The sequence below is a fragment of the Asterias amurensis genome, chromosome 14, assembly GCF_032118995.1.
Source record: "Asterias amurensis chromosome 14, ASM3211899v1".
NCBI classification, from domain to species: domain Eukaryota; kingdom Metazoa; phylum Echinodermata; class Asteroidea; order Forcipulatida; family Asteriidae; genus Asterias; species Asterias amurensis.
In genome coordinates, this window is record NC_092661.1 from 16,914,876 (window position 1) to 16,941,230 (window position 26,355).

The 26,355-nt window shown below is 40.4% G+C and overlaps 2 protein-coding genes across 2 annotated transcripts in view; one reads left to right on the forward strand and one right to left on the reverse strand.

Annotated features, from left to right (window-relative positions):
* Positions 1-26,355, forward strand: part of LOC139947054 (uncharacterized) — a 108,237-nt gene that overhangs the window by 65,447 nt on the left and 16,435 nt on the right. Inside the window, exons 12-33 of the mRNA XM_071944882.1 lie at positions 915-1,105; positions 2,288-2,435; positions 3,499-3,653; positions 4,229-4,405; positions 5,540-5,681; positions 6,725-7,129; positions 8,043-8,168; positions 8,747-8,959; positions 9,802-9,964; positions 12,975-13,216; positions 14,151-14,377; positions 15,245-15,419; positions 16,161-16,583; positions 17,342-17,551; positions 18,799-18,895; positions 19,133-19,141; positions 19,263-19,429; positions 19,855-19,905; positions 20,419-20,745; positions 21,661-21,786; positions 22,601-22,729; positions 23,865-23,981. Coding sequence (XP_071800983.1) covers positions 915-1,105; positions 2,288-2,435; positions 3,499-3,653; positions 4,229-4,405; positions 5,540-5,681; positions 6,725-7,129; positions 8,043-8,168; positions 8,747-8,959; positions 9,802-9,964; positions 12,975-13,216; positions 14,151-14,377; positions 15,245-15,419; positions 16,161-16,583; positions 17,342-17,551; positions 18,799-18,895; positions 19,133-19,141; positions 19,263-19,429; positions 19,855-19,905; positions 20,419-20,745; positions 21,661-21,786; positions 22,601-22,729; positions 23,865-23,981 — 4,020 coding nt within the window. The remainder of the gene's footprint in view (positions 1-914; positions 1,106-2,287; positions 2,436-3,498; positions 3,654-4,228; positions 4,406-5,539; positions 5,682-6,724; positions 7,130-8,042; positions 8,169-8,746; positions 8,960-9,801; positions 9,965-12,974; positions 13,217-14,150; positions 14,378-15,244; positions 15,420-16,160; positions 16,584-17,341; positions 17,552-18,798; positions 18,896-19,132; positions 19,142-19,262; positions 19,430-19,854; positions 19,906-20,418; positions 20,746-21,660; positions 21,787-22,600; positions 22,730-23,864; positions 23,982-26,355) is intronic.
* Positions 23,824-26,322, reverse strand: LOC139947055 (uncharacterized). The gene is made up of 2 exons (XM_071944883.1): positions 24,904-26,322; positions 23,824-23,963 (listed from the first exon to the last, which is right to left on the reverse strand). The coding sequence occupies exons 1-2, from the start codon at positions 26,214-26,216 to the stop codon at positions 23,939-23,941; spliced, it is 1,338 nt and encodes a 445-aa protein (XP_071800984.1). The 5' UTR covers positions 26,217-26,322; the 3' UTR covers positions 23,824-23,938.

The window sequence follows — 26,355 nt, forward strand, 5'->3', positions numbered from 1 at the left end:
CTCCAAACTCAAATTCAGTTTTTATTTTTCCATAAGAGTCGAAATGAAAGTAAGTGGAAGTAAAGAATCACAAGGGTCTTATAAATGGTATTAGCGTTATCTAAAGGTAATTCTCAAAATAATTATCATCATAAAACCTTTCTTGATTACGAGTAATGGGGAGAGGTTGATAGTATAAAACATTGTGAGAAAACGGCTCCCTCTGAAGTGACGTAGTTTTTGGGGAAGAAGTAATTTTCCACGAATTTGATTTAGAATTCGAGGTCTCGAAATCAACCATCTGAAAGCACATAACTTCGTGTGACCATGGTGCGACAAGGGTGTTCTTTCTTTGATTAATATCTCGCAACTTGCCGACTTATTGTGCTAAAATTTTCACAGGTTTGTTATTTTATGCATATGTTGAGATACATCAACTGTGAAGACTAGTCTTTGACAATTACCAAAAGTGTCCAGTGTCTTTAAGTTTAAAGTCTATTCCGACAATGCTAAGGTAAACACCGACCACACCATAAAGAATTTATTTAATTCTTTTCATCAACGCAATTGGTAAACTGATTTAAATAATGCGCCATCTCGATTATTCAACGGACGCAGTTCCACCTTGTGACAAATCAAATCATTATCATCTGACAACAAAACCTCTGCTATCCAAACAATAATAAAAACCGAAGAATTTGCTAAAGTGCCTTTTCCAAAGGATACGTGAAAGAAGAAACTTATTGATTGAAGAGGTACGTTTTTAAGTTCTTTCTGTACTGAGAAATAATAATTCAAAACAATTCCACCTTGCCAAAGTTGAAACCACTCTGCCACTTCCTGACACCCTCCTCCCCAGGGATCTTGACTATACACACGCGATACTTTATACTATGAAATGAATACATCTTTGATGGATTTCCTTCCTCCCTCAGGCTGGATGCCGTCTATGTCAGACGCCGCCCCGTGGTTGCAAGTCTTCCTCCCCTCTGTTTACCAAATAACAGGTGTCATCACACAGGGCTGTGGCAACATTGACGGCTGGACAGCAGACTACACCATCAAGTATTCCCAAAATAGGAGCTTGGACTATCTCACGGATTACGTGGCTATGGGGAACATAAAGGTACGGATGGGATTGATGTCGAGTCCCAATACGCCCATGTATATTCATTGCATGTTGGTTCAGCTGGTGCAGAGAGGATTTATGTAGTTAATTATTGGTTTGAAACTTCTGCGGGTATTTTTCCTGTGTCATGTTTGCTCATATTCGTGATACACGGATCAATTTGGAAGCAATGCTTGCTTTTGTTCATTAATGCATTCTTACATCCGTGAACATACTTCAAAGAGAGTGGTGTAAATAGTCATACAAGTTCCGTGGCTCATACTCAAATAACTTCGTATCAAAACTATCGACTATTTCGTGTCGTGTTGTGTTAAGGACACTGGACACTTTTGGTAGTTTGACAAAGATCAGCATTCATACTTGGTGTATCCAAACAGATGCATGAAACAACAACAGAAAAATTTCACATCCAAATTAAAAATATAATTATATTGTAAGGGTAGGAACAGGAACAATACGAAAGCAGTGCCAAAATATCATCACATTGCAGAATAAAACAATCGGAAGTCATCAATCAACCAATCAATCAATCAATCAATCAATCAATCAATCAATCAGAAGTCATTTATATAGCGCCACAATCAACAAAAATTCAAAGAGGCCCAAAACAAAGTTAAATACAATACACTTGTTGAAAAAGATTACATTTGAGCAGTTTCTTGAAAATATTAATAGTCTGAGCATCCTTTATAAAAGGACAAAAAAACACAATGTCCACAGATTTACATTAAACTTACACAATTTGAAGATAATGATAGTAGAAAGCTTCCCTGACACTATTACGTGCTGAGGTGCTGTAGTTTTTGGGAAATGAGTAAAACAATGTCATGAACATAATTTCCGTCCCATGAGACGAACATTGTTTTAATCATTTACAAATGTATTTTCATGACATTGTTTTACTCATTTCTCAAAAACTACAGAACCTCAGTAAGTAATATTTGAAGGGAAGCTTTCCACTATCATTATCTTCAAACCCTGTAAGTTTAATGTAAATCTATGGACATTTTGAAAAGGTACTCAAATCCTTTAATTTGGAAGAGTGTTCAATTCTTTTGGTCCATAATCTATAAATCCTTAAACTACATCATAAGAAAAAAAGTAAAAAATACATCATTTGAAAAAAAAAAAATATCAATTAAATTTATAATATCATGAATTGATATAATATACTAACAGGTGTTTCCTGGGAACAAGGATCGCAACACTGCCGTGAGGAACGACTTACACCCACCCATCCACGCTAAGGTGTTAAGAATCTACCCGAGCAAGTCACCACAGAGGGATGTATGCCTAAGGCTCGAGCTAATCGGCTGCAAATATAGAGGTCGGTTGCTTGGTAACAAATTACCAATCAAATCCATTCAGTTTGTCGCTTTCACATATTCGGACTCTGTGGGGTACATTTCAAAAAACTTATGAATAATTCTGTCCGGACTTGGATTTTTTTTATAAAGGAATTACTGGTTCATTTAAAGGTGTTGGGGGTATAATGCTAGGTTTGCCTATTAGGCTACTACATTTCTGAATTGGATACAAATTATCGATATCAAAGGAAACCAGGTCATTCGATGGAGTAGAGTCGCTTGGACATATTAATTGGACATGATCAGACTTTGATTGTGTTAGTTACTAAGATAAAACGCAGGTGTTGGAAATTATCAATGCTTTCCGGTCATGTTCACAATTTTGAAGGTTCAACACTTCGTGTAATATAATTTCTTATTATCAAATTATTTCGTACATTGTCGACATCTGTTGAAGACGCTTTGGCACATTTAGAGCACAGTTCACCTATTGGTTTGTTTCAGCTACGCTGTGAAGACACCCGGGTCATAATTGACCCCCTTCGAGTCAAAGAGTTTCCTGACTCATTTCTGAGTCAGGCTGCGACAATTTTGTCCAAACAAAATAATTTCCTGAATATGATTCTGCGCAAGTTTGAGTCCCAGGGTGCCTGACTAGTGTCGGGGTCAGGGTGAACCGGGAACTTGTCCCATAAAAAAAAATGAATTGTTGACTGGGATTATGTGCCCAAAATATCGGGGTAACTTCGACACATTTCCAGTTAACACTGACCCAAAAATGGGTCAGATTATGGGTCAGGTTTTCCCGAGACCCGGGTTTGGGTCAAATCTGGGTGTATTCTGACCCAAATTTGTGTGAACAAGAGTGTTCAGTGTATGGGATTTGAGGTATTGCATGGTGACACACCAATGGTTTGCGGTAACATCATGTGTGTATCTCCTTGCCAGGTAGAGTTTGTTCTTTGGAGAACTGTTTTGATATATATTATACTACCTTGAGTAGTACCACGAGTAGTTTCTTCGGATTTGTTTTCCAGATTTAATCTAAGTCACATTTTGTGGTAACTCCTGTTTTTTTTTTAGCATGTGGACGTCGAATTGGCATGGAGTCCGGCTTTATCAACGCAACGCAGATATCAGAGTCGTCGAAGTATACCGGGCAAGATAGCAACGTGGGTCGACTTCACCACGTTGACTGCTGGAAACCAAACGGCATAGGGGATAAACATTGGATTCAGGTAAATATCACCTCACATTGGATTCAGGTAAATATCACCTCACATGGGTGGATGGGTGGGGCTTAGGAGATGGCTAGATAACAAATTATTATGTATTATATAAACTGATAATGTCATGATTTTTTATTATTAAAAAGACTTTAACGATAGCACAGACACTGGACACTATTGGTAATTGTCAAAGACCAGTCTTCCCACTTGGTGTATCTCAACGTATGCATAAAAAACAAACATGCTTCGGGAGAATGATACCCAGGCCGACATTCGTAATGGGTGTAATTCTATTTTAGCCCCAGGAGTAGGTGGTACGGGCCCCTTGAAAAATAGTTGATTTGTAGCTTAAAGTGGCCTTCAGGCCTTGAATTGTGTTTAGCGACAATGGCATCAATAACAACACAAACACGAAAAACGAAGACATTAACTCGAACAACAACATCAACGACATCATCAAACAGCATGCAGCGGCAGCATCATCAACAAGAATGTATCCCCCCATCGCATTGAATCAAATTGTACTTTTAATATCAGTTTATTTTTGGGTCAAGTTGAGCCACTTTCTGCCGTTCTGATTCCAGGTGGACCTACTTGAACTTTACACGATAACGGGTCTGATCACACAGGGCGGGTATTACGATGCCCTCCTTGGGGATCAAGACATGTATTATTGGCCAGATAGCTACAGGATTCTCTACACCAGCTGGAGTAATCACAGCGATTGGAGGTCATATTACAACCTAGAGGGCGACGTCATGGTAAGATTTCTTATTCACTTTTCAATAATGAAGTCTCCTTATCATTTTTTTTTTTTTTTTTTACCCATGTACACCGATGTGTGTTAGCACTGCATACTCGATACTTACCCGAGTTCTGTGAACAAAATCACAGGCATATTACTCGGGTGTGAAGTCTCCGTTACATGTTTGTTATTTTTTCTTTTCATCAAAGCCTTTTTCCCACTTGTTTGTATCCATTAGCAATGGTTGATTGATTGTTTGTATGTTTGAATACAAATACAGTAAGAAAATTCCAAAAAACACACAGCAACAAGGGAAAAGAAAATGAAATAAGATAAACCCGAAAAAAAATACTTCACAAAAATCTTCAAGGACCCCCCCTCCCCCCCCAAAAAAAAAAAAAAAGAAAAAAAAAAGGGCCAATTACTTAGACTATTTCCATTAGTGTCCTTACAAAAGGTCCGGCAACAAACACAACAAACCAAAAGGAAATTGTACCAATACAGACAAACCTATATAGACAAGAGCAATAAGATGAATCGTGAAAAACAAGGAAAGAAAACACATAATAAATAACCAAATAAATCATAACCAATGTGAATGTGAACAATGACCCGGCTTCAATGCTCCCAGGGAGCTTGACCCGTGACCCATGGCTGGGCCATGTTCTCTATTATGCACTAGCATAGGTATATGTGTGTCATTGTATAAAACAGGGTCAGACTATTTTGCCCCATATAGTCGTTTTGGATTTCGAACATGGCTCCTTCAAAAGTTTAAAAACAAACTAATTTCACAACCTATTTATACTCTTCATTTGAACCATAAAAATAGCATATGAAGAAAGGTTGAAAAACAAAAAGTACATCCATTTATTTTATCAGACGATTTCCTTCTGGGCCTTTGGGGAAGAGTGAAGTATATTTTCATAACCGTTTTTTTTTTTTTTTTTTTTTTTTTGCATCTCAGCTTTTTTTTGCATCTCAGCTCCCGTGGGATGTTGTTTTTTAAACGTCTTATAATGTTCACTTGGAGAATATTTACTGACAGCCCAATTAAATAGGTTAGACATTGTAAGGGGAATTCATAAAAAAAATGAATTCCTGACACGTTTTGTTTTTACTGCCCACTAATGGTCTAAAATGCTCATAGGATTTCCCAGCCTACCCTGATCCGCATACAGAAACGAGACATGATTTCGACAGGCCGTTTATCACTCGTAAACTCCGGATTAACCCTAAGTCATGGAGGGGGTACTGCCTCCGATTGGAGATCCTCGGTTGCGTGCTTTCAGGTAAAAATAAATATCGAGCTAAGATTCAAACAAGCTTATTGTTATATATTTGGCTTACACTGGATCCTCTGAACCCATATAAATAAGCCCACTCATATCTTACCTCTTCAGTTTCCTGACGATGACTAGAGTCGAAACGTTTAGACCAACCCAAGAACTGACTCCGCGGTAGTCAGTTAACTACGATCCTATAAGCTAAAGTAGTAGTACCAGCCTATTTCTTTACCATCCGCCCATCAGGTAATAGTTAATAAGCAGGGAAGTTCTTTTCAGAACTGGGAAGTCTCGGTAGTAGATTAAGCAAGACAGTTCTCCAAGAACTCTACCTAGCAAGTAGATACACACATGGTGTTACCGCAACCAAATATACATTGATACCTCACCATGCAATGCCTCGAATCCTATATAAGCTTATTATTGCCTGTTAATTTAATACCTTCCTCCAAGGTAGCAGTTAAAAAGCAGGACAGTTCTTTTCAGAACTGAGAAGTATCCCGAAAAATCTACCCGCGGTAGTACTAGTAGAATATAATAAAGCAAGACAGTTCTCTTAAGAACAAACTCTACCTGGCAAGTATAAACACATGGTAGTACCGCAAACCAAATACATAAAGTTTGTAATTACCTTTCATTCAATTCACATTTATTTCCATACTGTCAAAGACCCATTACAGAGTGCATAATACAATGCAACAGCGAACAGTGCTGGATAAGGTTTATAGATTCATAGAAAAGGAACAGTATGTGGAGGCCGATTATAATTACTGTAATATGGAAAAGGTGGGGTTCTTTAGGGTGCAGGTGTCCGTGTTTGTTGAACAGAGTTGATTTATGGCGGATAGCCCGTAGCTTGCTATTGCAAGGTCCTCAAATAGGGTAAGAATAGTGCCTAGAGATTCAGGTTAATAGAAGAGCTTTGAAGATCCCCAATAGCTCTAAGGTTACATAGATTGTTCAACAGTTCTTTATTTGAGAAGTGTTGCGGGCAGGCGGGATATTGATTCCTTTTTCTGATTTTTTTAATTTGTGTTACGAAAACAAAGAGGGCCAAGTCTGCGGCGAGTCATCCCTACGTCACGACGGCTACTGCGTGGGATCCGTCAACACGCAATCCAACGGGTCATGTGACGTCATCTTTGCCGAGAAAAGCCAACCAATAACGGTCAACTCGCTGGCCACCCAGCGGTGGATGGCGGCAAAGCGGGACGACATCAAAGTGAATGACCGCCACTATCAGTATAAGATCGGCCTGAGGACCAAGCCAGGGGAGGAGGAGTTTTCCTGGGCGGACGGTACGCCGATGACGTACAACAACTTCAGGTGGCCCACGAATATCACTAACAACGCCAGCGAGTGGTGTGTGTACATTGATATGAATGACGATTTGAAATGGAGGGAGTTTGAGTGCAAGAATGACGCTGTACCTCGGGCAACAATATGCGAGCTAGGTAAACACTTCTCTCTATTAGTGTCGGTCCGTTTTTGACAATTGTTTTCTTTTTGAGGAGATGAAGAGAACTGTCCCAATGACTTAAGACAAAGAAGATTATGTACCACGTGTTCAAAATAACTTGATTGTGTTCACATGCACAGGGTAATTTTTAATATATACACCGTAATAAAAGCATCCGGGATGAAGCTTGAAGAATAAATGTGGTTTTAAAATACACCGATGGGTGAAATATTCAATGCTTTCCCGATATCCACAGACAAACTACAGTCTGAATGGGTTCGAACCCACGACTCAACATAGAAATTCACTCAACATCCAGAGATTTGTATGGAAATATTGTTTACTTGAAATATAGGCAATGTGTTCTGTCTGTTTCTGTATTTATATGTTTGCGTGTTTTGCTCCCGTGGGTTTTGCTGATGTCACTGAAAAAATAACGTCATTATCTCGGTTAAATGGTTCAAATTAGTCTCCAATATAGTGTACAATCTCACATTGCCATTTTTTGGCTCGAGGCATACAATCAATTATCATATAAATGCAAAATAGTGATATTGAAACCTGCATGAGCCACACAACCCCGAAGGTGCACTCTAGCGCACTCTGTCACAAAAAATATTTTAACAAACTGCCAGCAAGACGTATGGTTGTTTTTTACCCATATGTACCGCTGTTTGTTAGCATATACTAAGTACTTTACCACCGAGTTCTGTGGGGAAAAAAAATCACAGGCATATTACTCGGTGTGATTCTTTAACATAAGAAACGTATATTGTTGTGTTACACGCTTGTTTAAAAAAAAACAAAAAAAAAAACGAGTTTCCCGCGTTCGGTTTTTGTAAGGCCCATCAAAAAAGACTTGAACCGACTTCAGATTTCTTTATTTTGATATCTTGACTGCCTTACAGACATCAATGAGTGTAGAGCAAACAGCCAGGAGTGCTCCCATACATGCTACAACTTCCCCGGTGGGTTTCAGTGTCTATGCCCTAGGGGTTTCCGTCTAGACAACATGAATGACGTCACATGTACAAGTATGTATATTTATTATTAATAGTAGTATTGTCACAGCAACTTATTATGATTCACAAGTTAGTCAAGAGATATGTAAAGATTATGAAATCGTAACAATAATTCACACGACTGACTGCAAAAACCGACACAAATTCAAACAAAATATATCGGCATAAATCACTGAGGATGTAAACAGGTAAAGTGGCTAAACTAACAATAATTTGTGTTTTTTGTATAAGTAATTGCATATTATTACCATTTCAATATCACTATAAAGCGGTAAATAACACATTTCTCCCATACACTGGATAAGGTGAAACTTACAAAGCTTATAGGAAATTCTTTAGTTCGCAATTATAAAACTTTGTGAAATCCCATCACTTTTAGGTTCGCTATTGTTAGAAGTGGTAGTACATTGTAAGTTTTCTGTATTTTCTGTACAATATATCAGTTTATGGTTGTTGCAGTTTTTGAATTGAATTATTCCAGTTGGCAATTGATTATACAATTATCAGTGTTTAATGCACACGGACTGAAGAAACTATATTATAAATTAAAATTTATAATAATCATCAGTTGATTTGACTTTATACTACAGCACTTTGTGACGACGTACCACCGCCTAGAGAACCGGCTAATTATTCTTCTACTGACTGTACGGACCCTACAGCACCGGGGTGCTTTGTCCCTCAGATTAACGTTGGGTGGGACTTTTTAAACCCATGGCAGAGCCTGGCGGGCTATGACGAGGGTGATACCGGCCCTACTAAACTACCAGCTGCGTCGCTCGTCGACGAGAGTGTATGCACAAGTAAGTTTTGTTGTTGTTGTTTAAGTTGTTTGTGTTGTTATTGTTGTCGTCAATGTCACTGTTTTTATTAATACTTTTCTTTACACCGATGTGTGTTTAGCACTGTATACTCAGTACTTCTCAGAGCTCTGTGCACAACAGGCATATTACTCGGGTGGGAGGTACTCGGACAGAATTTTATGGATGGCGAGTTGAATATTGAATGAAATACAAGGCAGACACGGGACTGGGAAAATGTCCCCGCCTTTTATCCAGCATTTCATTCATATTTAACGTTCATGTATAATAATAATAACCCGTTTTTATATAGCGCTTTTCACACCCGGAGGGCGTCCCAAAGCGCTTCACATTATTACCCCTGGTCACTGGGCCTTAAATCACTCCTTAAACCATCTCAGCTCCCTGGTGGGGAGTATACAGCCTTGTGCAACATTAATATGCGCTACTCGGCTAAATCAATCACAAGAACCATCTCTGCCCTCACAGGTACCCATTTACCCCTGGGTGGAGAGAGGCAATTATAGTTCAGTGTCTTGCTCAGGGACACAAGTGTCACGACCGGGATTCGAACCCACACTCTGCTGAACAGAAGCACCAGAGCTTGAGTTCGGTGTTCTTATCCACTCGGCCGCGACACCCTATAACCAAACAGACTAAGAACTATACAATATCGAATACAATTTTGAGCAGGGCCAACAAGTTGCCAATGCTATAAAAAGGCACGCAGAACGATGTCAAATAATTCACCTTTACAGTACAGCACCGTATGCTTGGGAGCATGTGTTTTCTGATGTGTAATAATTAAGCCTACCTCACTGGTATCACAAAAATCCACATTTCAGATGTTGGCGACGTAAGATGTGAGGAGATGTGGGCAAGGGGTGTGCAGCTTGAATACGTGTACGAGCAGCATGGCTACATCCACTCTTTGAGTTTCCCGCCTTGGTATAATCAGGGCTCAAAGTGTGAGATCAATATCCAGTTACAGCCAGGGAGACTCGTCAGGTAAGTAAGGACAAACATTGGGTTGTTGGCCGATTTTGCAGACATTGTTAAACTATGAAGTGGACGGGAAGAATGGGGGCAAAAGTTGGTCCGGACGATACTTTCAAAGGGACAATGTCTTCAAACATCTCAAATGTTTGCTTTTTGGAATTACTCGTTATGTTTTTAAGAGTCCAGCATACAAAAAAACACTACAGTGGGCCTATGATGTAGTTAGTAAGGGGCCAATTTCTTATAACTGGTCCACTCTGCACTGTGCTATGAAAACGGTTATTGGTAAACAACGATGCCTCCATGCCAAGTAGGCCGGTTCCAAATAGTTGACTAGCGTAATCCAACATCGTAGACTAGACAGAGTTCGGGCAAACTTTTAGTCGAATGTAGTCAACAATAATCCTTGGGTAGTCTTGGTTCCAAGACCATTGGTGTTGCGCGGTCACACACAACCAACGTTCCGATTATGCACGGCAAAAACTGTCCACGCTTGTAATGAACGAACGCTAGCGGGCGCTCTGTTTCTCTGATTTAGATCTCACCATGGTCTTGAATATTTGCAACGATGGGTCTTAACTTTTTTATTGTTTTTCGGCAAATCTCCCCCGACTTTCCGGTGGAGCCAATCAGAGGCTGCGTTGCGGTTGGCTCATGAATAATTCATCAGTGTTGTGCATGTAGTGTACAATGCATGCAGTATTTCCGTTGCATGACTTTTGCTTTACTCTGTGTGTGGGTATATATGTTTTTATCAGAGTATAATAATGTCCAGATCAGTAGGATTTGGAACTTTGACACATGGTGGAAATACGATAAAGAAAGGTTTGTGGTACCAGCACAAACATTTCTATGTATAATGTCCAGATCCAGACTACTGCATTGCCATGATATGCAGCTTGAAATGCGATCGTGGCATATGCTCCCGACGTGCCAGGGCCCACACTGATGAGGCCTGTATTGGCTAAACAATTTGCTTATAGTTAGCACAAAATATTATTGCTTAGCCGAAACTGGTTGCCAGCCAATTTTTAATTAAATTTGAAATTTTGTAGTGCCCAAGTAAATTTTTGGAGAGAAATTGTGTAAAGAAATTGTGTACAGTATTTTCTGCCAAATAACTGGTGGGCCCTGTAGTGTTATTCACAGTGAAAGTTTTTTAATCTTGGGGGAAGGAAATCTTGAGGAATTCAAAAGCGTCTTTGTGAGAACGTATTTTGAAACGTAACCGTAGCTGCATATCTTGGAACGTAAGCGTAGCTTGACTCGGGATTGAAAGCGTACTTTTTGATATTGTAGCGTAACCTTATAGTTTCTTGGAGTGTATAAGCGTAGCTGAGTAGCTGCGTAGCTTGGAACGTAACAGTATCTTTTGGTGGAGCGTAAGCATATCTTGGAACGTAATTCGTAGCTGCGTATCTTGGAACGTAAGCGTAACTTGACATGGGATTGAAAGCGTACCTTTTGATATTATAGCGTAACTTGAAGGAACGTAAGCAGATCTGTAAGCGCAGCTGAGTAGCTGTGTAGCTTGGAACGTTGACATCTTTTGGAATGTAAGCATATCTTGGACTGAAGCGTAGCATCTTGGAACATAAACGCAGCTGCGTGTCTTTGAACGTAGGCATAGCTTGACTCGGGCTTGAAAGCGTACCTTTTGATATTATAGTGTAACTTGAAGGAACGTAGACCTAAGCGTATCTTGGAACGTAAACGTAGCCGAGTAGCTGCGTAGCTTGGAACGTAACCATATAACATTTTTTGGAATGTAGATGTAGTCGTAACAATATCTTTTGGAATAACTCATGAGAAATTTCGAATTTTGATTGCTTGTCCAGCGGCGACTACTGCTATTCAACTCCCAGTTATTTGAGGCGAATAGTCGGGTCATTAAATTCCACTAGTTGCCCAGTCTAATCATTACCTCAAAAATAACTCTTCATTCACAGAATTAAAAAATAATACTTTGTTTGACAAAATTATGCTTTGAGGGAATTTTGTTTTAGCATTATTTTTATTTAAACCTTTTATAAAAAATTCTCATATTTTTTTGAAGCTACTCACACAAGTCAATATAACAAAATGCGATATTCCTACGTTTTGACATCATCAAAATTACCTGAAAACTCATAACAAAAAGAAATTAGGGGGCCATGAAACAAAATGGAGCATATTGGAACGTTGCGATCATAAGAAACAACGGATTCGACACCCGCAAGCTGGGAGTTCATAGCGCCTGGGATTTAACACCTCCAACCCCCACGAGACACGGCATGGGCGGTACGTGATACTCCACAAGGCTTATTTCACGTTCCGATTGCTCCACGCCGTGCGGGGGCCATACAGCGTCCGATACACGGACTCTCTGAATGCTAATTTTACGTTCGATTTTTGACCATTATTTACGATTTCAAATCGTCACGTATCCATAATCTGAATAAGTACCTATACTTAAAATTTCACTGTTTTCCTTTTAATAGGCCTATAATGACCACGGAATCACTCTTTGAGCAAAGATTATTAAAAATAGACCGCCGATCATATTGACCTTTGACTCGATCTAGTTTGAATAGTCATCTTCAATTCGTCACGTGATATGAATATTGCATATATTAAAAGTAATTTACATAGTCTGGCCACGCCTTCAATTTGCAAATATCCAAGACCATGGTGAGCACAGCACATGGTGAGATCCGTAAATCAGAGAAACAGAGCGCCCGCTAGCGTTCGTTCATTACAAGCGTGGACAGTTTTTGCCGTGCATAATCGGAACGTTGGTTGTGTGTGACCGCGCAACACCAATGGTCTTGGAACCAAGACTAATCCTTGGGCGAACTTGGCCCCAAAGGCCAATCAAGCTACTTCTCACTTATCCAACTCTTCGTTGTTTATATTTTTCAATGATATTCCGGTGAATTTTATCCATGAAAGATAATATGGATGGAAAAAAGGAAAGAGATAATAATGTACATTAGGGATTTTGAGGGATTTATATATTTTGCGCTGTATCTTTTTAAAGGTTAGAGATTCACGAGATGGTGCTCCGTAGAGAGCCGCGCACCTCGCGTTGCATTGACGTCCTCAACGTCACAGACCACCTGACACCTTACAACTCCATGTCACGTGGTTCGTTCTGCGGGGAGCTGCAAAGCTTGGTGATCATCTCTCGCTCCAACAACGTGACGTTGAGACTGGACATCGGCGCCATCGGGCAAGACATGCCCAAGAAACTCGGCTTTATGGCGTCTTACAAGTCAACGGGTAGGTTACCACTTCATTCTCAAGTACATAGGTTTTTTCTTGTTTTGTTCTTCCTTTTTTTACGAGCAAAGTATCTGACTTGAGCAAAATGGATCAAGGACGGCCCCCTCAGTGGTTGTTGTGCAGCTGGAGGGTCGCTGCCAGCATTTGTAAAACGTGAACACAATCGTACATAAAATATGGCCAATGTTGCCAACTTTGTATTTGTTTGTCTGAACCGCAGACTGCACTTTCTTGAATGGGTCATACAATATGCATTCTATATTTTCCTCATGTTTAAAATTATACCAAAAGAGTGTTTCACAAGGGATGCCTGGCACTACAGCCCAAGGGTGCAAAACAATAAAATCGAATTAAGGGAAACCGACTGAGAAAGACATTTTCTTCGGAATGAAACACAAAATGGAAAAGCCTAATTCATCAGGTAGCGAACTAATAAAAACAATTCAAATATTTGTTTTTGTTTGTTTGTTATTTTATTTTAATTGTTTAGATGATTTCCCCAACGAGGGAAGGCAGCAAACACACACAAGAGGACCAAAAACGCCAATATGCCAACTGCAAATCTCTTTCATACAATCATTTTAGTCACACACACTTTTAATTACCTCTCCTGCAGTCTAACCCTTCATTTAAAATTCATTCAATATTCGACTAAACAACCCACAGATCACTTCTAAAAACATACCAAACAATGATTTTGTTTATTAATATTGCTGTTCCTACTCTACTCATCTCTGTTGTTGGCTCCAAGATCTTTGTGACTTAATGTCAACCTCAAATCAAAGAACACAAACTACATTTCCAAAAACATCAACTTAGTTGATTAAATGATTTTTTAGCCCTGCACACCTCAGTTGTTTAGATCAAATATATTCTTGACTCATACCAACCTCAGACTGATATTGATAACTAAGCAATTTGTTCTTCGCAGACTGCACAGCCCCAAACGACGAGTGCGACCCAGGGTGTGGGAAGAAAGACGTAATGACGTCATCAAGGGGAAACTTCTCCACCAATGACTTCCCGTCCAGGTTGCCCCCGTTCTCCATCTGCGTCTGGAACATTAGTCTGCCCACCGGGTCGTACATCGCCCTCAATTTCTCGCAGTTTATCGTTTCCCGAACTGAGGACAAGACGGGGTGTGCTGACTACTTACAGGTGGGTCATTTTGTACAGTAAAGGTGACAGGACTCAAGTCGTGCATTTCACAAAACTATTCCTAACTTAGGATTAATCTTAGGACTTATCCAAATACGTAGGATGCATTGAACCCATCCTAAGTTAGGACGAGTTACTCGTACTAACTCGAGATAGGATTATACATGGCGTTTGGTGAAATCGGCTGCTGTAATAGCATTCACTGAAGGTGGTTTATTTATAGCCCATGGCATCATCGTACAATAAAGGCTACGGTGGCCTATAAATGCCACTCCATAATGTTATTATAATGTTATTTATCCTTTAAAGATGGTGTGATGAAATTGAGGATGTCATAGAAACAGGATTGACAACAAACATGATAGATTTACGACTTTAAATAGTCTCAGGGATTCCGAAATCTACACCGCGGAATTGGAATAATAATAGCAAGACAAGTTTTCAATGAACAAATCTACTCAGCAGACAAATTTGATTTACACAATGGTTTTACTGCAAACTGTGCATGGTATACCACCGTGACAATGCAATGCGTCAACCCAAACACCAACCCAACATCTGGAATTACAACCTGTGCAGACTCTCATCGTGTCAAAAGGTGGTCAAAACGTGAGACACTGCCACTTTCTACTTTAAAACAAAGTTTAACGAGAAGTTCTTTGGGATACAAATTCTGGGAAAAGGGGAACGTGAGGTTGTTGAGATATGAATTTTGGTGTTAAAGTTTGTTTTGTTTCGAGAAAGACTCTCCTAATAGGGTCGAAACTTCAGGCCGTTAACATTATTTTGCATTTATACCATCGGTCCTTTTATTTGGTAAGTTGTTTGCACCAGCTAATTATATTTTCTCGTTTGTTTTGTTTGCAGATATTTGTAGGAGGCGGGACCGGGAGTGGTTGGTATGATAAATCCGATGGAGGGCAGGCTATTTGTGGCTCCACGCCCTCACTCATCGTATCTAACTCTTCATCAATTCAAGTGGTATTCCGTACGGGACTAGACTCCAAATCGCTTGGTTTCCAAGCTCAATACGAAAGTAGAGGTAAGATCTCACTATTTTGATATGAAGACGATCAGAGCATACTGATCGAAACGTCGAGTTGAAACCAACGGTTTCTTTTCAGAACCACCCCAATTCATATAGAGACAGTCATTACATGGTGTTACCGCAAACCTTTCCATGTTATGTTTACATAGATTGATTGCTTTAATTTATTGAAATGGTTTATTTGAAAACAACATTCACTAATAAAAATGTGTTTCGAAACCTGGAACATTACGAGATGACAAGAAACTAAATAATATAGATAGGTTGGCGTAGTGGTATCTTTCTTCGCCTTCCACCTAAAGGACCCGGTTCAAATCCCGCCAGGGGCATTATGTGGATTGGGTTTTCAGTTCCCTAACTTGATTGCGTGGGGTTTTCATTGGAATACTTCTCTAGGGTTTTCCTCCAACATCGAAAACTGAAACTTCCTTCTTTGTGTTCTCTCCATTGGGTTCTTTGTAGTCACAAGGGATAATTCCAATTTTCTGAGAATCCTTAGACTTGATTTAAGTCCCGTTCTCGTGCGAGAGAGGTCCCTAAGCCTGCCCGCAGTCAAAATGTAGCTATCGTGGTCCCGAGAATGGAACAGAGCATCACAAAACAATAGTTTTCTGGCGATGACACGGAATTGGGACTTGAGTCACATCTAGAGAATCCTTTACAACCAGAATTAACAAGTAAATGTTAATTTAGAAATCATCAAGTGGTTCATGTATTCTGTTCTCTTCACCACAGACATCCCAGGCTGCGGTATAGGGTACTACACCGGCGAAGGTATCCAACTGTGCGACATGCCAGAGGCCGCCATAGCATCCGTCAACTACCCCGAGCCCTACCTCGCTGGTACCTCCTCGATGTGGCACATCATCACGCGCACTGGTACCTACATCGAATTAGAGTTCGTTGCTTTCGACGTACCGGATCCGTACGGTATTTCCAATGTACAGATCAGCGACGGACCACCAGGCGCTAGGGTAGAGAGGCTCCTGGCAAAACTGACCAATGAGAACCCGCCACGTGGACCAATCAGATCCAGTTTTAACGAGATGACGTTGCGGTTCCGTGGAGACGGGTCTGTGACTGGGAACGGGTTTTATGCCGAGTACAGGGCCACGACGTTTATACCAGAGGTTGATTTGGATATCCATGGTGACATTGGTAAGTGATGTAACAAAAGAAGTGTCGTTTTTCTAGAATAGTATTATGATAAGTACTCATTTATTCGTAAGTCTGATTATTACGTAATGTTTCCGTTGGTTCAAATCCCTCTCATAGTATATTTGTCTTCGTTTAGCCTTAAATCGAAAGTAAAACTCTTCGGTAAAAACAAGGTTTGTTAAAACATGTAGCTCATACTATGACAACGTGACGAAAGTGACGAACACCATTTTTGTTGCGTCCTTCGGATTGGACGTGAAGCCCTTGGTCTCGTGTGTTGTGTAATGTAGGTAAAAGTATCCAAGGCATTTATTGAAAAAAGGGGGTTCACCCCAGTGTTCTTGGTTTGATTGGCTGCTGCAAATATTGCGTATCAGCACCCTGCACCTTGCATATGTAGAGCAAGGTCTCATATTCGCTCGTCCCCAGGCGCTGGGATGGGCAAACGTATCATGCACTGTCATTGGTTTAATAATGCGCAGTCCCATCATGCATCACACTCACCCTGCACCATTATTTCTATGCACTGTACGCATGACGTAATTCCTGAACAAGAATATGTGCAAGCGATTAGCCCATCCCAGCGGTCCTGGATTGACTGTAATTGACTGGCCGCTGGTGCCGAGCGAAGGTCTCATGCTTCAACAACGTAGCTGTTGAATTGCCTTTAAGCATCGCTGAGTGACGGATACCATCGAGTGCTACATGAGAAGTCATTATTATATAAATATAACTAAGTACTTTCATTGCAAATTTAGCGGATGCCTGCGGTGCTAAGTGGTCATCCTACAACGGTAACTGCTACACGTTCAGAGAGGCCAATCAATCCATCAGGTGGACGGACGCTCAGCGTCTATGCACAATGGAGGGCGCTCACCTCGTTAGCATCAATGACTTCGCCGAGATGAACTTTATTCATCGTCTGATGACGTCAGAGTGGCTGACGAACACGTCAAATACATATATAGGTAAATGGTTCTCAAACTCGACCGAAAAATGTCATCGTTAAGTGGTTGGCGTCTCAAATTTCTTCGAGGCAGTGGCTGAATATCGTTTTACTATTTATTTATTTAGCTGCTTTGATAGTCTTCCCTTAAGATCTGCCCAAACTCGTTTTCACCAATGTTTAATTTAAAATCTTGCGTTGAAACTCCCTGATTTGAAACTAGGTCAGACGGTCCCACAAGGGGAAATTGACACCAAGTTGGCAACCGCTACTTAATTTCATACCCTTTGTACGTAACACAACATTCAAATCCCTTCTCAAAACTTAGTTTTGGGGGACTAGTAGATTTTTTTTTTCCTGTGCCGTGGATAATGTGCGCATTTCAAGTCTTAGTTAAAGGAACACGTTGCCTTGGATCGGACGAGTTGGTCTATTAAAAGCGTTTGAAACCGTTTGTTATGAAATGCATATGGTTAGAAAGATGTTTTAAAAGTAGAATATAATGATCCACACAAGTATCACTCGAAACTGCACGGTTTTCCTTTTACGTCGCGAACTATCACGATCGGCCATTTATGGGAGTCAAAATTTTGACTCCCATAAATGGCCGACCGTGTTAGTCGACAGGGTAAAAAGAAAACCACGCAATTTCGAGGCATATTTGTGTAGATCATTGTATTCTACTTTTACAATATCTTTCTAACCATATAAATTTTACAACAAACGGTTACAGAACGATTTTCAAAGACCAACTCGACCGATCCAAGGCAACGTGTCCCTTTAATGTTATTATTACCTGCATTGGTTAGTAACAGACATTCGGGGAACCTTTTAAAGACACTGCACACAATTACATCGGTAATTGTCAAAGACGAATCTTCTCACTTGGTGTATCTCACATAAACTAAAATTATGAGCTCAATTGGTCGTCTAAGTTGCGAGATAATAATGAAAGAAAAAACTCTTGCCACACAAAGATGTGTGCTTTCAGATGCTTGATTTCGAGACCCCAAGTTCTAATTCTGAGGTCTCGAAATCAAATTCGTGGAAAACTACTTCTTTCTCAAATAACTACGTTTCTTACAATGTTTTATACTATCAACAGCTCCCCATTACTCGTTACCAAGTTTATACCAATAATTATTTTGAGTAATTACCAATAGTGTCCACTGCCTTTAAAATCTATGAAGTTAAACTTGTGTGAATTAAAAAAATTTACAACTCAGTGCTTGTTCAGATTTGATCACCGAACTGTTTAATTCCTTCAAGGTTTAACATACGATACCAAGCAACAGCAGCATCGTTGGGTTGATGGTAGCCCGCTGAGCTACGCTGATTGGTTTGTCCCACGTACAACAGGTCAAATGTAAGTCCACATTTTCTTGAATTTTTGGTTTGCGGTAAAAAAGAAAAAACAAAAAAGGTGTATAATCTATTTTCTTGTGTAGATTATATTTATGTTCTTGATACCTCACCATTCTACCTCAAAAACTGTATCCAAGTTTCTTTTTTTTAAATAGTTTTAAGCTTCAGTCATGACACAATTGATTTCAAACTTGGAACAACTAAAACAAACATGGGAACTAATTGGATTTGTTGAGAGTCCTTCTTTGTTCCGTCTGCCCCTCACCCCCGGGGCCCCTTCTGAACAAAAACAGTAATTTGAACTCTGATAATGCACTATAGTGCAGGGTATGCATAAGGTAATTGCATGAATTTCTATAATTTTGTAGGATGGCTCCATCTTTCACGATGGCTCCACAGCCGGATGGTGGCGCTCTTGAAAGATGCTCTCAGATTATTCTACGTGATCTACACTCGACGAGCCACTGGCATGACGTGCCGTGTGCTTCAACCAACTCCAACCAGTTCATCTGTGAAAAAGTCGCCATTTCCAGAGGTATACTACTCGTAGCTTCCTCTCTCTTCACGGTATTGGAACATTCATCCGACAAAACGGAACAAGGGATAATAATTAAGTTTCTCTCAATCAAGTAACTCATTTTTGGAAAGATAATTGGCTTAGTGTGGCAAATATATTTGGTGCACTTGAAACAGCGTGGCGTCACAATAAACGATACGTCATGTTCTTGTTTTGGATCTGGCTAATAGCATTCACAACACACTAAGAGCCAAACGAGAAGAGTAGATGATGAAGAAATTTTGTTACATGGCAAACCCACGCTGTCAAGTAGGGACTTAAAAAATGCAGTTTAGAACCCTATCAATCGGTCTTGCAGATTTTATGATCACATCTCATAGTAAAACACCAACATTTTGTGTTTGATCAAGAGGAATGACAAATAGTTGTTTTGGAACTCTTAGGTGATACAACGACGGAACCTGCTCCACTTCTACAAGGGCCATCAACAGCAGGTATGTATTAAATTAGTTATACCACACACTTTGAGTGCTGACATCAATATAAACACGATGTGACATTGATGAAGCGCATAATGCAGGAGCCTCTATGGCCCAGCGCATACCATAAAACAATAAAGTGGCAGAAATAGTTACTTTAAATTCCCTTGGCCGCCTCATCCTCAAATTTTAATGGGGCGCACCCCTGGAGTCGCCGCCTTCACCTGTTCATTTTCACTTGTCAGCTTTCCTACACTAGCTACCACACTTTGTCACGTTGTTGTCTATCGATATCCAGCGCAGCTTAGGGCGGTCTCTGTCTCGAATTGTACCTGTAGGTTGACAGACCATCTATAGCTGTGCCGGGTAGGCCTCCCTGCCTCATCATATAAGTGCACCATATCGCCTTCCGCTCTTAAATAAACACCTCGTCACTCGCGAGACACAACCGTCCACTCAGCCAGCCTTTCATTCGTGATGAAAACTAACCACTTATTGTGTCATCACTGTTATTTATTGTATACACAGTTTGCAAAAGTCAATGGAGCCTAGTCCACGGTCGCTACTGCGTCAAGATACTGGTCAACTGGAGCACCGCCTTCCTGAACCGCTGCCCGACCAACTCGACCCTCGCCCGTGCGCTCGATGCAGACATCGCCACCAAGCTGCCGTACTTCCTCAAACACGTGTGGGGTATCAACCCAGACGTGCTCACAAGGTTTTTGATTGGTCCACGTGGTCACGGTGAAGACACGGCTTATGACGTCATGACGTTCTCGGATGGTGATTGGATACAAGTTCGTGAGCAGGTGGATCAAGGCGTGGATGGAGCTATTTGCGCCATGATGGCGACAGGTATAATAATATATACAAGTTTTTTAGGCGCAAGCCGTTTGATACATGAATAATATACAGCACGTGATCCATGTTAAGTTGTAATACTTGCTGTCCTTCTGTCGACCGGGAACCAGATAAAAACGGGACAAGAAAAGGTATCCATATATTGGCAAATTGTTTGAGACCGGGCCGCCGCGGGGTGTGCCCCACAAGGAAATATGTTTGTGTTTTAAGGTATTATGGGCAGATGATCTGTACAGGAATAAAGGAACAAACAAACAAACGATGTCCACAGGGGGTGTACAAACTGGGTGTGGGTAAAGCTACTGTACTTCTTAGAAATATGCTTTACTTTTATTTATTTACAGAATATTGCATTGGCAGACCTTTTTTCTAAACAAACAAAACCTTAAAGGGGCACACCGGCTGAAATGGGCCATTTGGGCCACAAAATAGACTTAGATATGACTTCAAAGGTATTCCGGGTATGCAGAAGAGCAGTCCCTAAAAAATCACCACATTTAGCCGTTTTTGAGCATTTTTCAAAAAGCCGTAGAGTCGCGTGATAGTTTGAACCACAAAGTGGTTAGAATATAATCACGTGACCTTCCCAGTAAGTTTTACTTCCAGCCGTAGAAAAGTTAACTTGCTGTACCAAACCATTGTTTAAGTGTTGATTACAATGTGTAAAGTTTCTGAGAAAGCGGAGGCGGGCTCCCGCCCACCAGAAGTTGAACCCACGACCGTGTGTATTACATATAGAACCATAGCGGGTAAAACGCAATCAAACTGATGACGTACAAACAACAATTAGCCATTACACCTATTAACCCCCATTCTGTCGTCGATATCTCAACATGGATTTTATTCTAGTGCTTTGTTTTTCATAAACACATACATTTTGTTTTTATACTTGTTGGTTTTTTTGTTTAGTGGAAACCCCCACATGTGCCACTAGTATGTTCAGTTGCGGGTCCGGGGAGTGCATCCATCTTGTCTACGTTTGTGATTATCGCAATGACTGTACGGACGGTAGCGATGAAGTAGCCTGCAAGAATGGTAATAACTATTCGTATTTTATATCTCTTTGTATGTTGTAATAGTTAACCTTAATCAAACCCATCATTCCAATTTAGCATAACCTGTATTTATCAAATATGTATTTTTCTGTCTGTTTTAAAAACTTTTATGTCATGTGTATCTTGTTTTTCATCTCTATGATGTGGTTACTTTTACGTTGCTAAAGTTGAATTTGTTCTCGTTATTTTCTAAGTTATTTCTGCCCTACATGTAGCTTTCTTATCTTGATTGTCTTTGTAATAATACTTAGGCCTAATTTGTGATTTTGTAAGCAATTTGTTTTTAATAGTAAACTTGGAATACCACTATACTACCATGTTTTGTGATTTCAAACCGAAATAAAGAAATTAAGAAATTATAAGTAAATTATAAGTAAATAAATAAATAATTAAATAAAACTAAAGAGACAGTCGCGGTACACTGAATAAAACACTGGAAATATTATTATTTTATGCAAATAGTGGAACTCTTTATAATACACAGTCATACGGAAAGGTTATATCTCACAACATTAAAAAAAAAATTACTACTTGTTTAACAGCAGAAACAACAACGTTTCATTACTTGTCTTAGTGCGGGGTTTACTGTGCCACGCAGTATATACAACTCATTGTCAGAAGTAATATAATTTTAAAACATGATTTTTGACGGCTGATTTTACAATTCATATCAATACAGTTGTATGTTTTATTAATCAATAGCTAATTCAACCTATAATTTGTATCCTAAACATCCTCAATTTGTTCTTCTGTTTAAAAAGCTTATTTGTTTATTTAACTTTATTTGTTTACAGCCATAGGAATGTTTGGGTACACGTGTTCCGATACGAGTTTTCAATGCCTCTCCGGTGAATGCATCTCACTTTCCTTCTACTGTGATTTCTTTCCTCATTGTGACGATGGATCGGATGAAACAAGTTGTAGTAAGTTATCATTTAATGGCTAGGTCACAAAAGGGCATTTCCCGACAACTTTGAGGCAACCAACTGCACTGCACATTCCCACAAGGAACAGTTTGGGTATAGATGGGTTGCAATACGCGTCATTGACCGCCACCTTTGATGTGTTTTTACACATAGAGTTAGGCCGTGTCCGAAACGGCGACTTCGGCTACAGCTACGGCTAGATCGCGCGCGTCTGCCTATTCTTCAACACTGGTAGACGCGCTGATCTAGACGTAGCTGTAGCCGAAGTCGTCGTTTCGGACACGGCCTTATATGAACTAGAGGGCGCACGAGTGATGCTTCGTGCACAAACGCCACGGGACCGCAAGATGACAAGCGCGTCATTCTGCACGCGCGTTGAATATGAAATATACGTTTGAATTTTGTTTTATTGAACGGTCACGCGATGCTGTTTGTTCAACTTACAAAATGGCCGCACAAACACACGCTGTGAGATGCCAGTTTTGTCAACTTAGAAAATGGCCACCTGCGCGCATGCCGGAGCGCGTATATAGGCCAGTGCGCCCTCTAGTTCTTATATATAAGGCCGTGTCCGAAACGGCGACTTCGGCTACAGCTACGGCTAGGGCGCGCGCGTCTGCCTATTCTTCAACACTGACAGACGCGCTGATCTAGACGTAGCTGTAGCCGAAGTTGTCGTTTCTGACACAGCCTAACTCTATGGTTTTTACATGTGAAAAATGCACAGGAGTCAAGCGCAGCGAGTACACTTTTCACGTGTAAAATACATCAAATATGGCGGTTGATGACGCGTAGAGCAATCCATCTGTTGGGTAGCACAAAAGGCATCTTCATAGCTGTAACTCATTATCTCCAAAAAAATATTGGATTTTGATGGCTGTGTGTTTAAGAGTTAATCGGAACTAAAATGCTTAATACAGCATCTAACTGGCATTGTTGAAATAAAAAAAAAGTTACCGCATGTGCCAGCTTATAGTTCGAAACATTCAGATTCAGTGCTCAGTGTTAACGTTGTTGCTAAATTTGCTATTTAATAGTAATTTTAAGTTTGGAAAAAAGAGTCATCAACAGTTCCACAATTTGAATCTGCCGTAATATCTTAATAGAAATGTATTATTCCTTTTCTTGATAGGTATAGTTGAATGCACAGACTCGCAGTTTCGATGTGACAGTGGTCAGTGCATCAGCTTGGCTCTCTATTGTAATCTAGTACCAGACTGCATGGACCAATCTGACGAAATGAATTGCGGTAAGAAACTAAGTATACCCCTAAATAATGACATTGAAAAGCCAGTCCTGATAATCTTAATAAATATCACGTATCTCATAGTATCTAAACAATAAAGTAAAACAACACTATCCACAACATTAGGAAGTTGAACATCTAAAGCACAAACGATCACCCACCCACATTTTGTTTTCGCTTTAAAATTGTATTGTAAATCTTGTTTTATCATTACCTGTAGTATTTCTTTGTGTTCTTGCAGCTGTCATCAATAGACATGTATAATTTTTATTTGTATAGACAATAAATTAATTGAATTGAATTGAATTAGGTTCAAGTGTGTAATTTTGTGTACATAAACTGACTTACAATTCAAGATGGGTGTACATGGATAGCCGAATGTTGCGTTGAGGCCAGATGAGCAAAGAGTGTATAACCTGTCCATATCTGTCTGTTTGTTTGTTCTAACGGCTGTTTTTATTCAATGTGGATTGCTTTTTTAGATAAAATGATTTAATTCGCTTTTTGGGCAATCCCTAGCCTGCTGTTTGTTTTTGTGTTTCGTTTTAAGTTTTGGTCCCAATTTGTTCTCTTTGTTGTTTATTATTGTACTTTCACGCCTGAATGAGTATGGTGTCGTTAGTTTACTATGACGAAGGCCTGATATGACGTCACAAGCCCAAAGGAGGTACCATTGGCTGAAAGTCGCGTACACGATGCCATTGTTTGTGTTCAAAGATGGCGGTCACTGCAGGGTTTACAGAAAACTGTGGGTCTAATGTAAAGCGCACTATAGTACGAGGCGGTTATTGTGGAATGCGCTAAATAAGAACTTGCTATTTTTTTGAATTTTTTTTGGTCCCCTTTTACCAACAATTAAACACATTTCTTAACAATAATAATGAAAATTAAACAATCAGAGGACCTTGTCTTTTGAGAACTCTACCTCGAGCCTGGCGCTTTTAATTCGTCCAGAGTTTGTGTCTGTTGTTCTAAAAGACGCTTCAGATTGTGTATCATCTCATCCCTGGGTGATTCAAAGACCACAGGGATCTCTCTGCTTCGGCATTTAGAGGCCACTGGCGTTGTCTTAGCCGAGAAAACCGGTTTATCGTAAACCCACTGCGGACAATCCTCAAGGTCGCTACTGGTATTGCTGTCAGTATCACTGGTGTCTGGTTGGGATGGCCGTGCCTCCACAATGGAGCTATGAAAATCCCCGCTGGACGATGCTGCGCTGAGTCGACGTCTCTTGTGTGGGATACCAGCGGATGAGCTTGTGTCTGTACACGAATGATCACCCCTTGGCGACACCAGCGGCAGGCTACCAGTGGACAGTGACGTGTTTGGGGAATGCGGTCGAGGTTTTGACTTTCGCCGGTTTACGTTGTACTGCATCGACAGCTCTGGTTGGTAGGTCGAGTTGTCAAATGAATGAATGGAAGAAGTTAGCGACGGTTCTGTGGTGGTTATAGCGCTCGATGATGACGATGATTCGCACGGTGCAGCACATGTCGCCCGGGGTTGGTTTAAAAATGGCTTGCACCTCGCACACGACTTCTCAAATTCTTGCACTCTCCATTTTCGTGCGAGGTTAAAATCACTCTGTCTAATTTGGTGCTCCTTGGTCATATTTCCAGAGCTGCCATTATCAGAAGATTGCTCCGTTAATGGTCCCCTCAGTCTGCTGTCTTTGTGACCCTTTTCAGATACTGCTGGTGTGGAGTTGTATGGAACAACCCGCCATGTTGTACTCGGATCGGCGTTCCGTTGGCGGGAAAATTTAATTTTCAGTTTTGCAAACTGATCGGCTTCCGAGCCAAGTGTCCCTACGTTTTGAGTTGAGTTGGTTTCTTGCTCAAGTCTCATGCTCTCTGTGTCAACTCCATGAGACTTTTCCTGGCTCTTCATTGCAGTTTTGTTGTATTCGTTCATGCTTATGGATTTAACATCGGTAATGGACAATCCAATGTCATGCGGTTTACTGAATGTTTTGTTGGAGCAAGAAGGGAAAGAACTTGCCTGGTGGCCGTTGCTTTCAGGGATTGCTGATGTTGTTTCTGGTTTCTTGGATTCTGTTCTGCTGCGTTTAGACTGTTGCATCGTACCCATGGCTCGCTGCAGGATGCTGTACGGTACCGCCTTCACCAATGCCTGTCCGTTCTTGATGAGAAGCAGAGGTATGAAGGCGTTTGCAGCCGGCCTTTTGAGGCCCGATGACGGCGTCGTCGTTCGCTGCTTGTTTGCACTTCCATCCATGTTCAAACCTTGGTGAACTTTTGGCTCTGTCGTGAATTTTCCAAAGCAACTTTGTTTGTTGAAGCATTCAGTTGCCAACTTCGAAATTCAAACAAAACAAACTTGTGTGACGACCGTTTTTCTGTATGACGCGCACGAA

Bases quoted from the DNA above. Each gene is read 5' to 3' on its own strand.
- LOC139947055 (XM_071944883.1), bottom strand. From the start codon at position 26,216: ATGGATGGAAGTGCAAACAAGCAGCGAACGACGACGCCGTCATCGGGC. The intron at 23,964-24,903 runs GTAGAGTTCTCA...TCATTTCGTCAG, and splicing joins TTAAAAGCGCCAGGCTCGAG to ATTGGTCCATGCAGTCTGGT.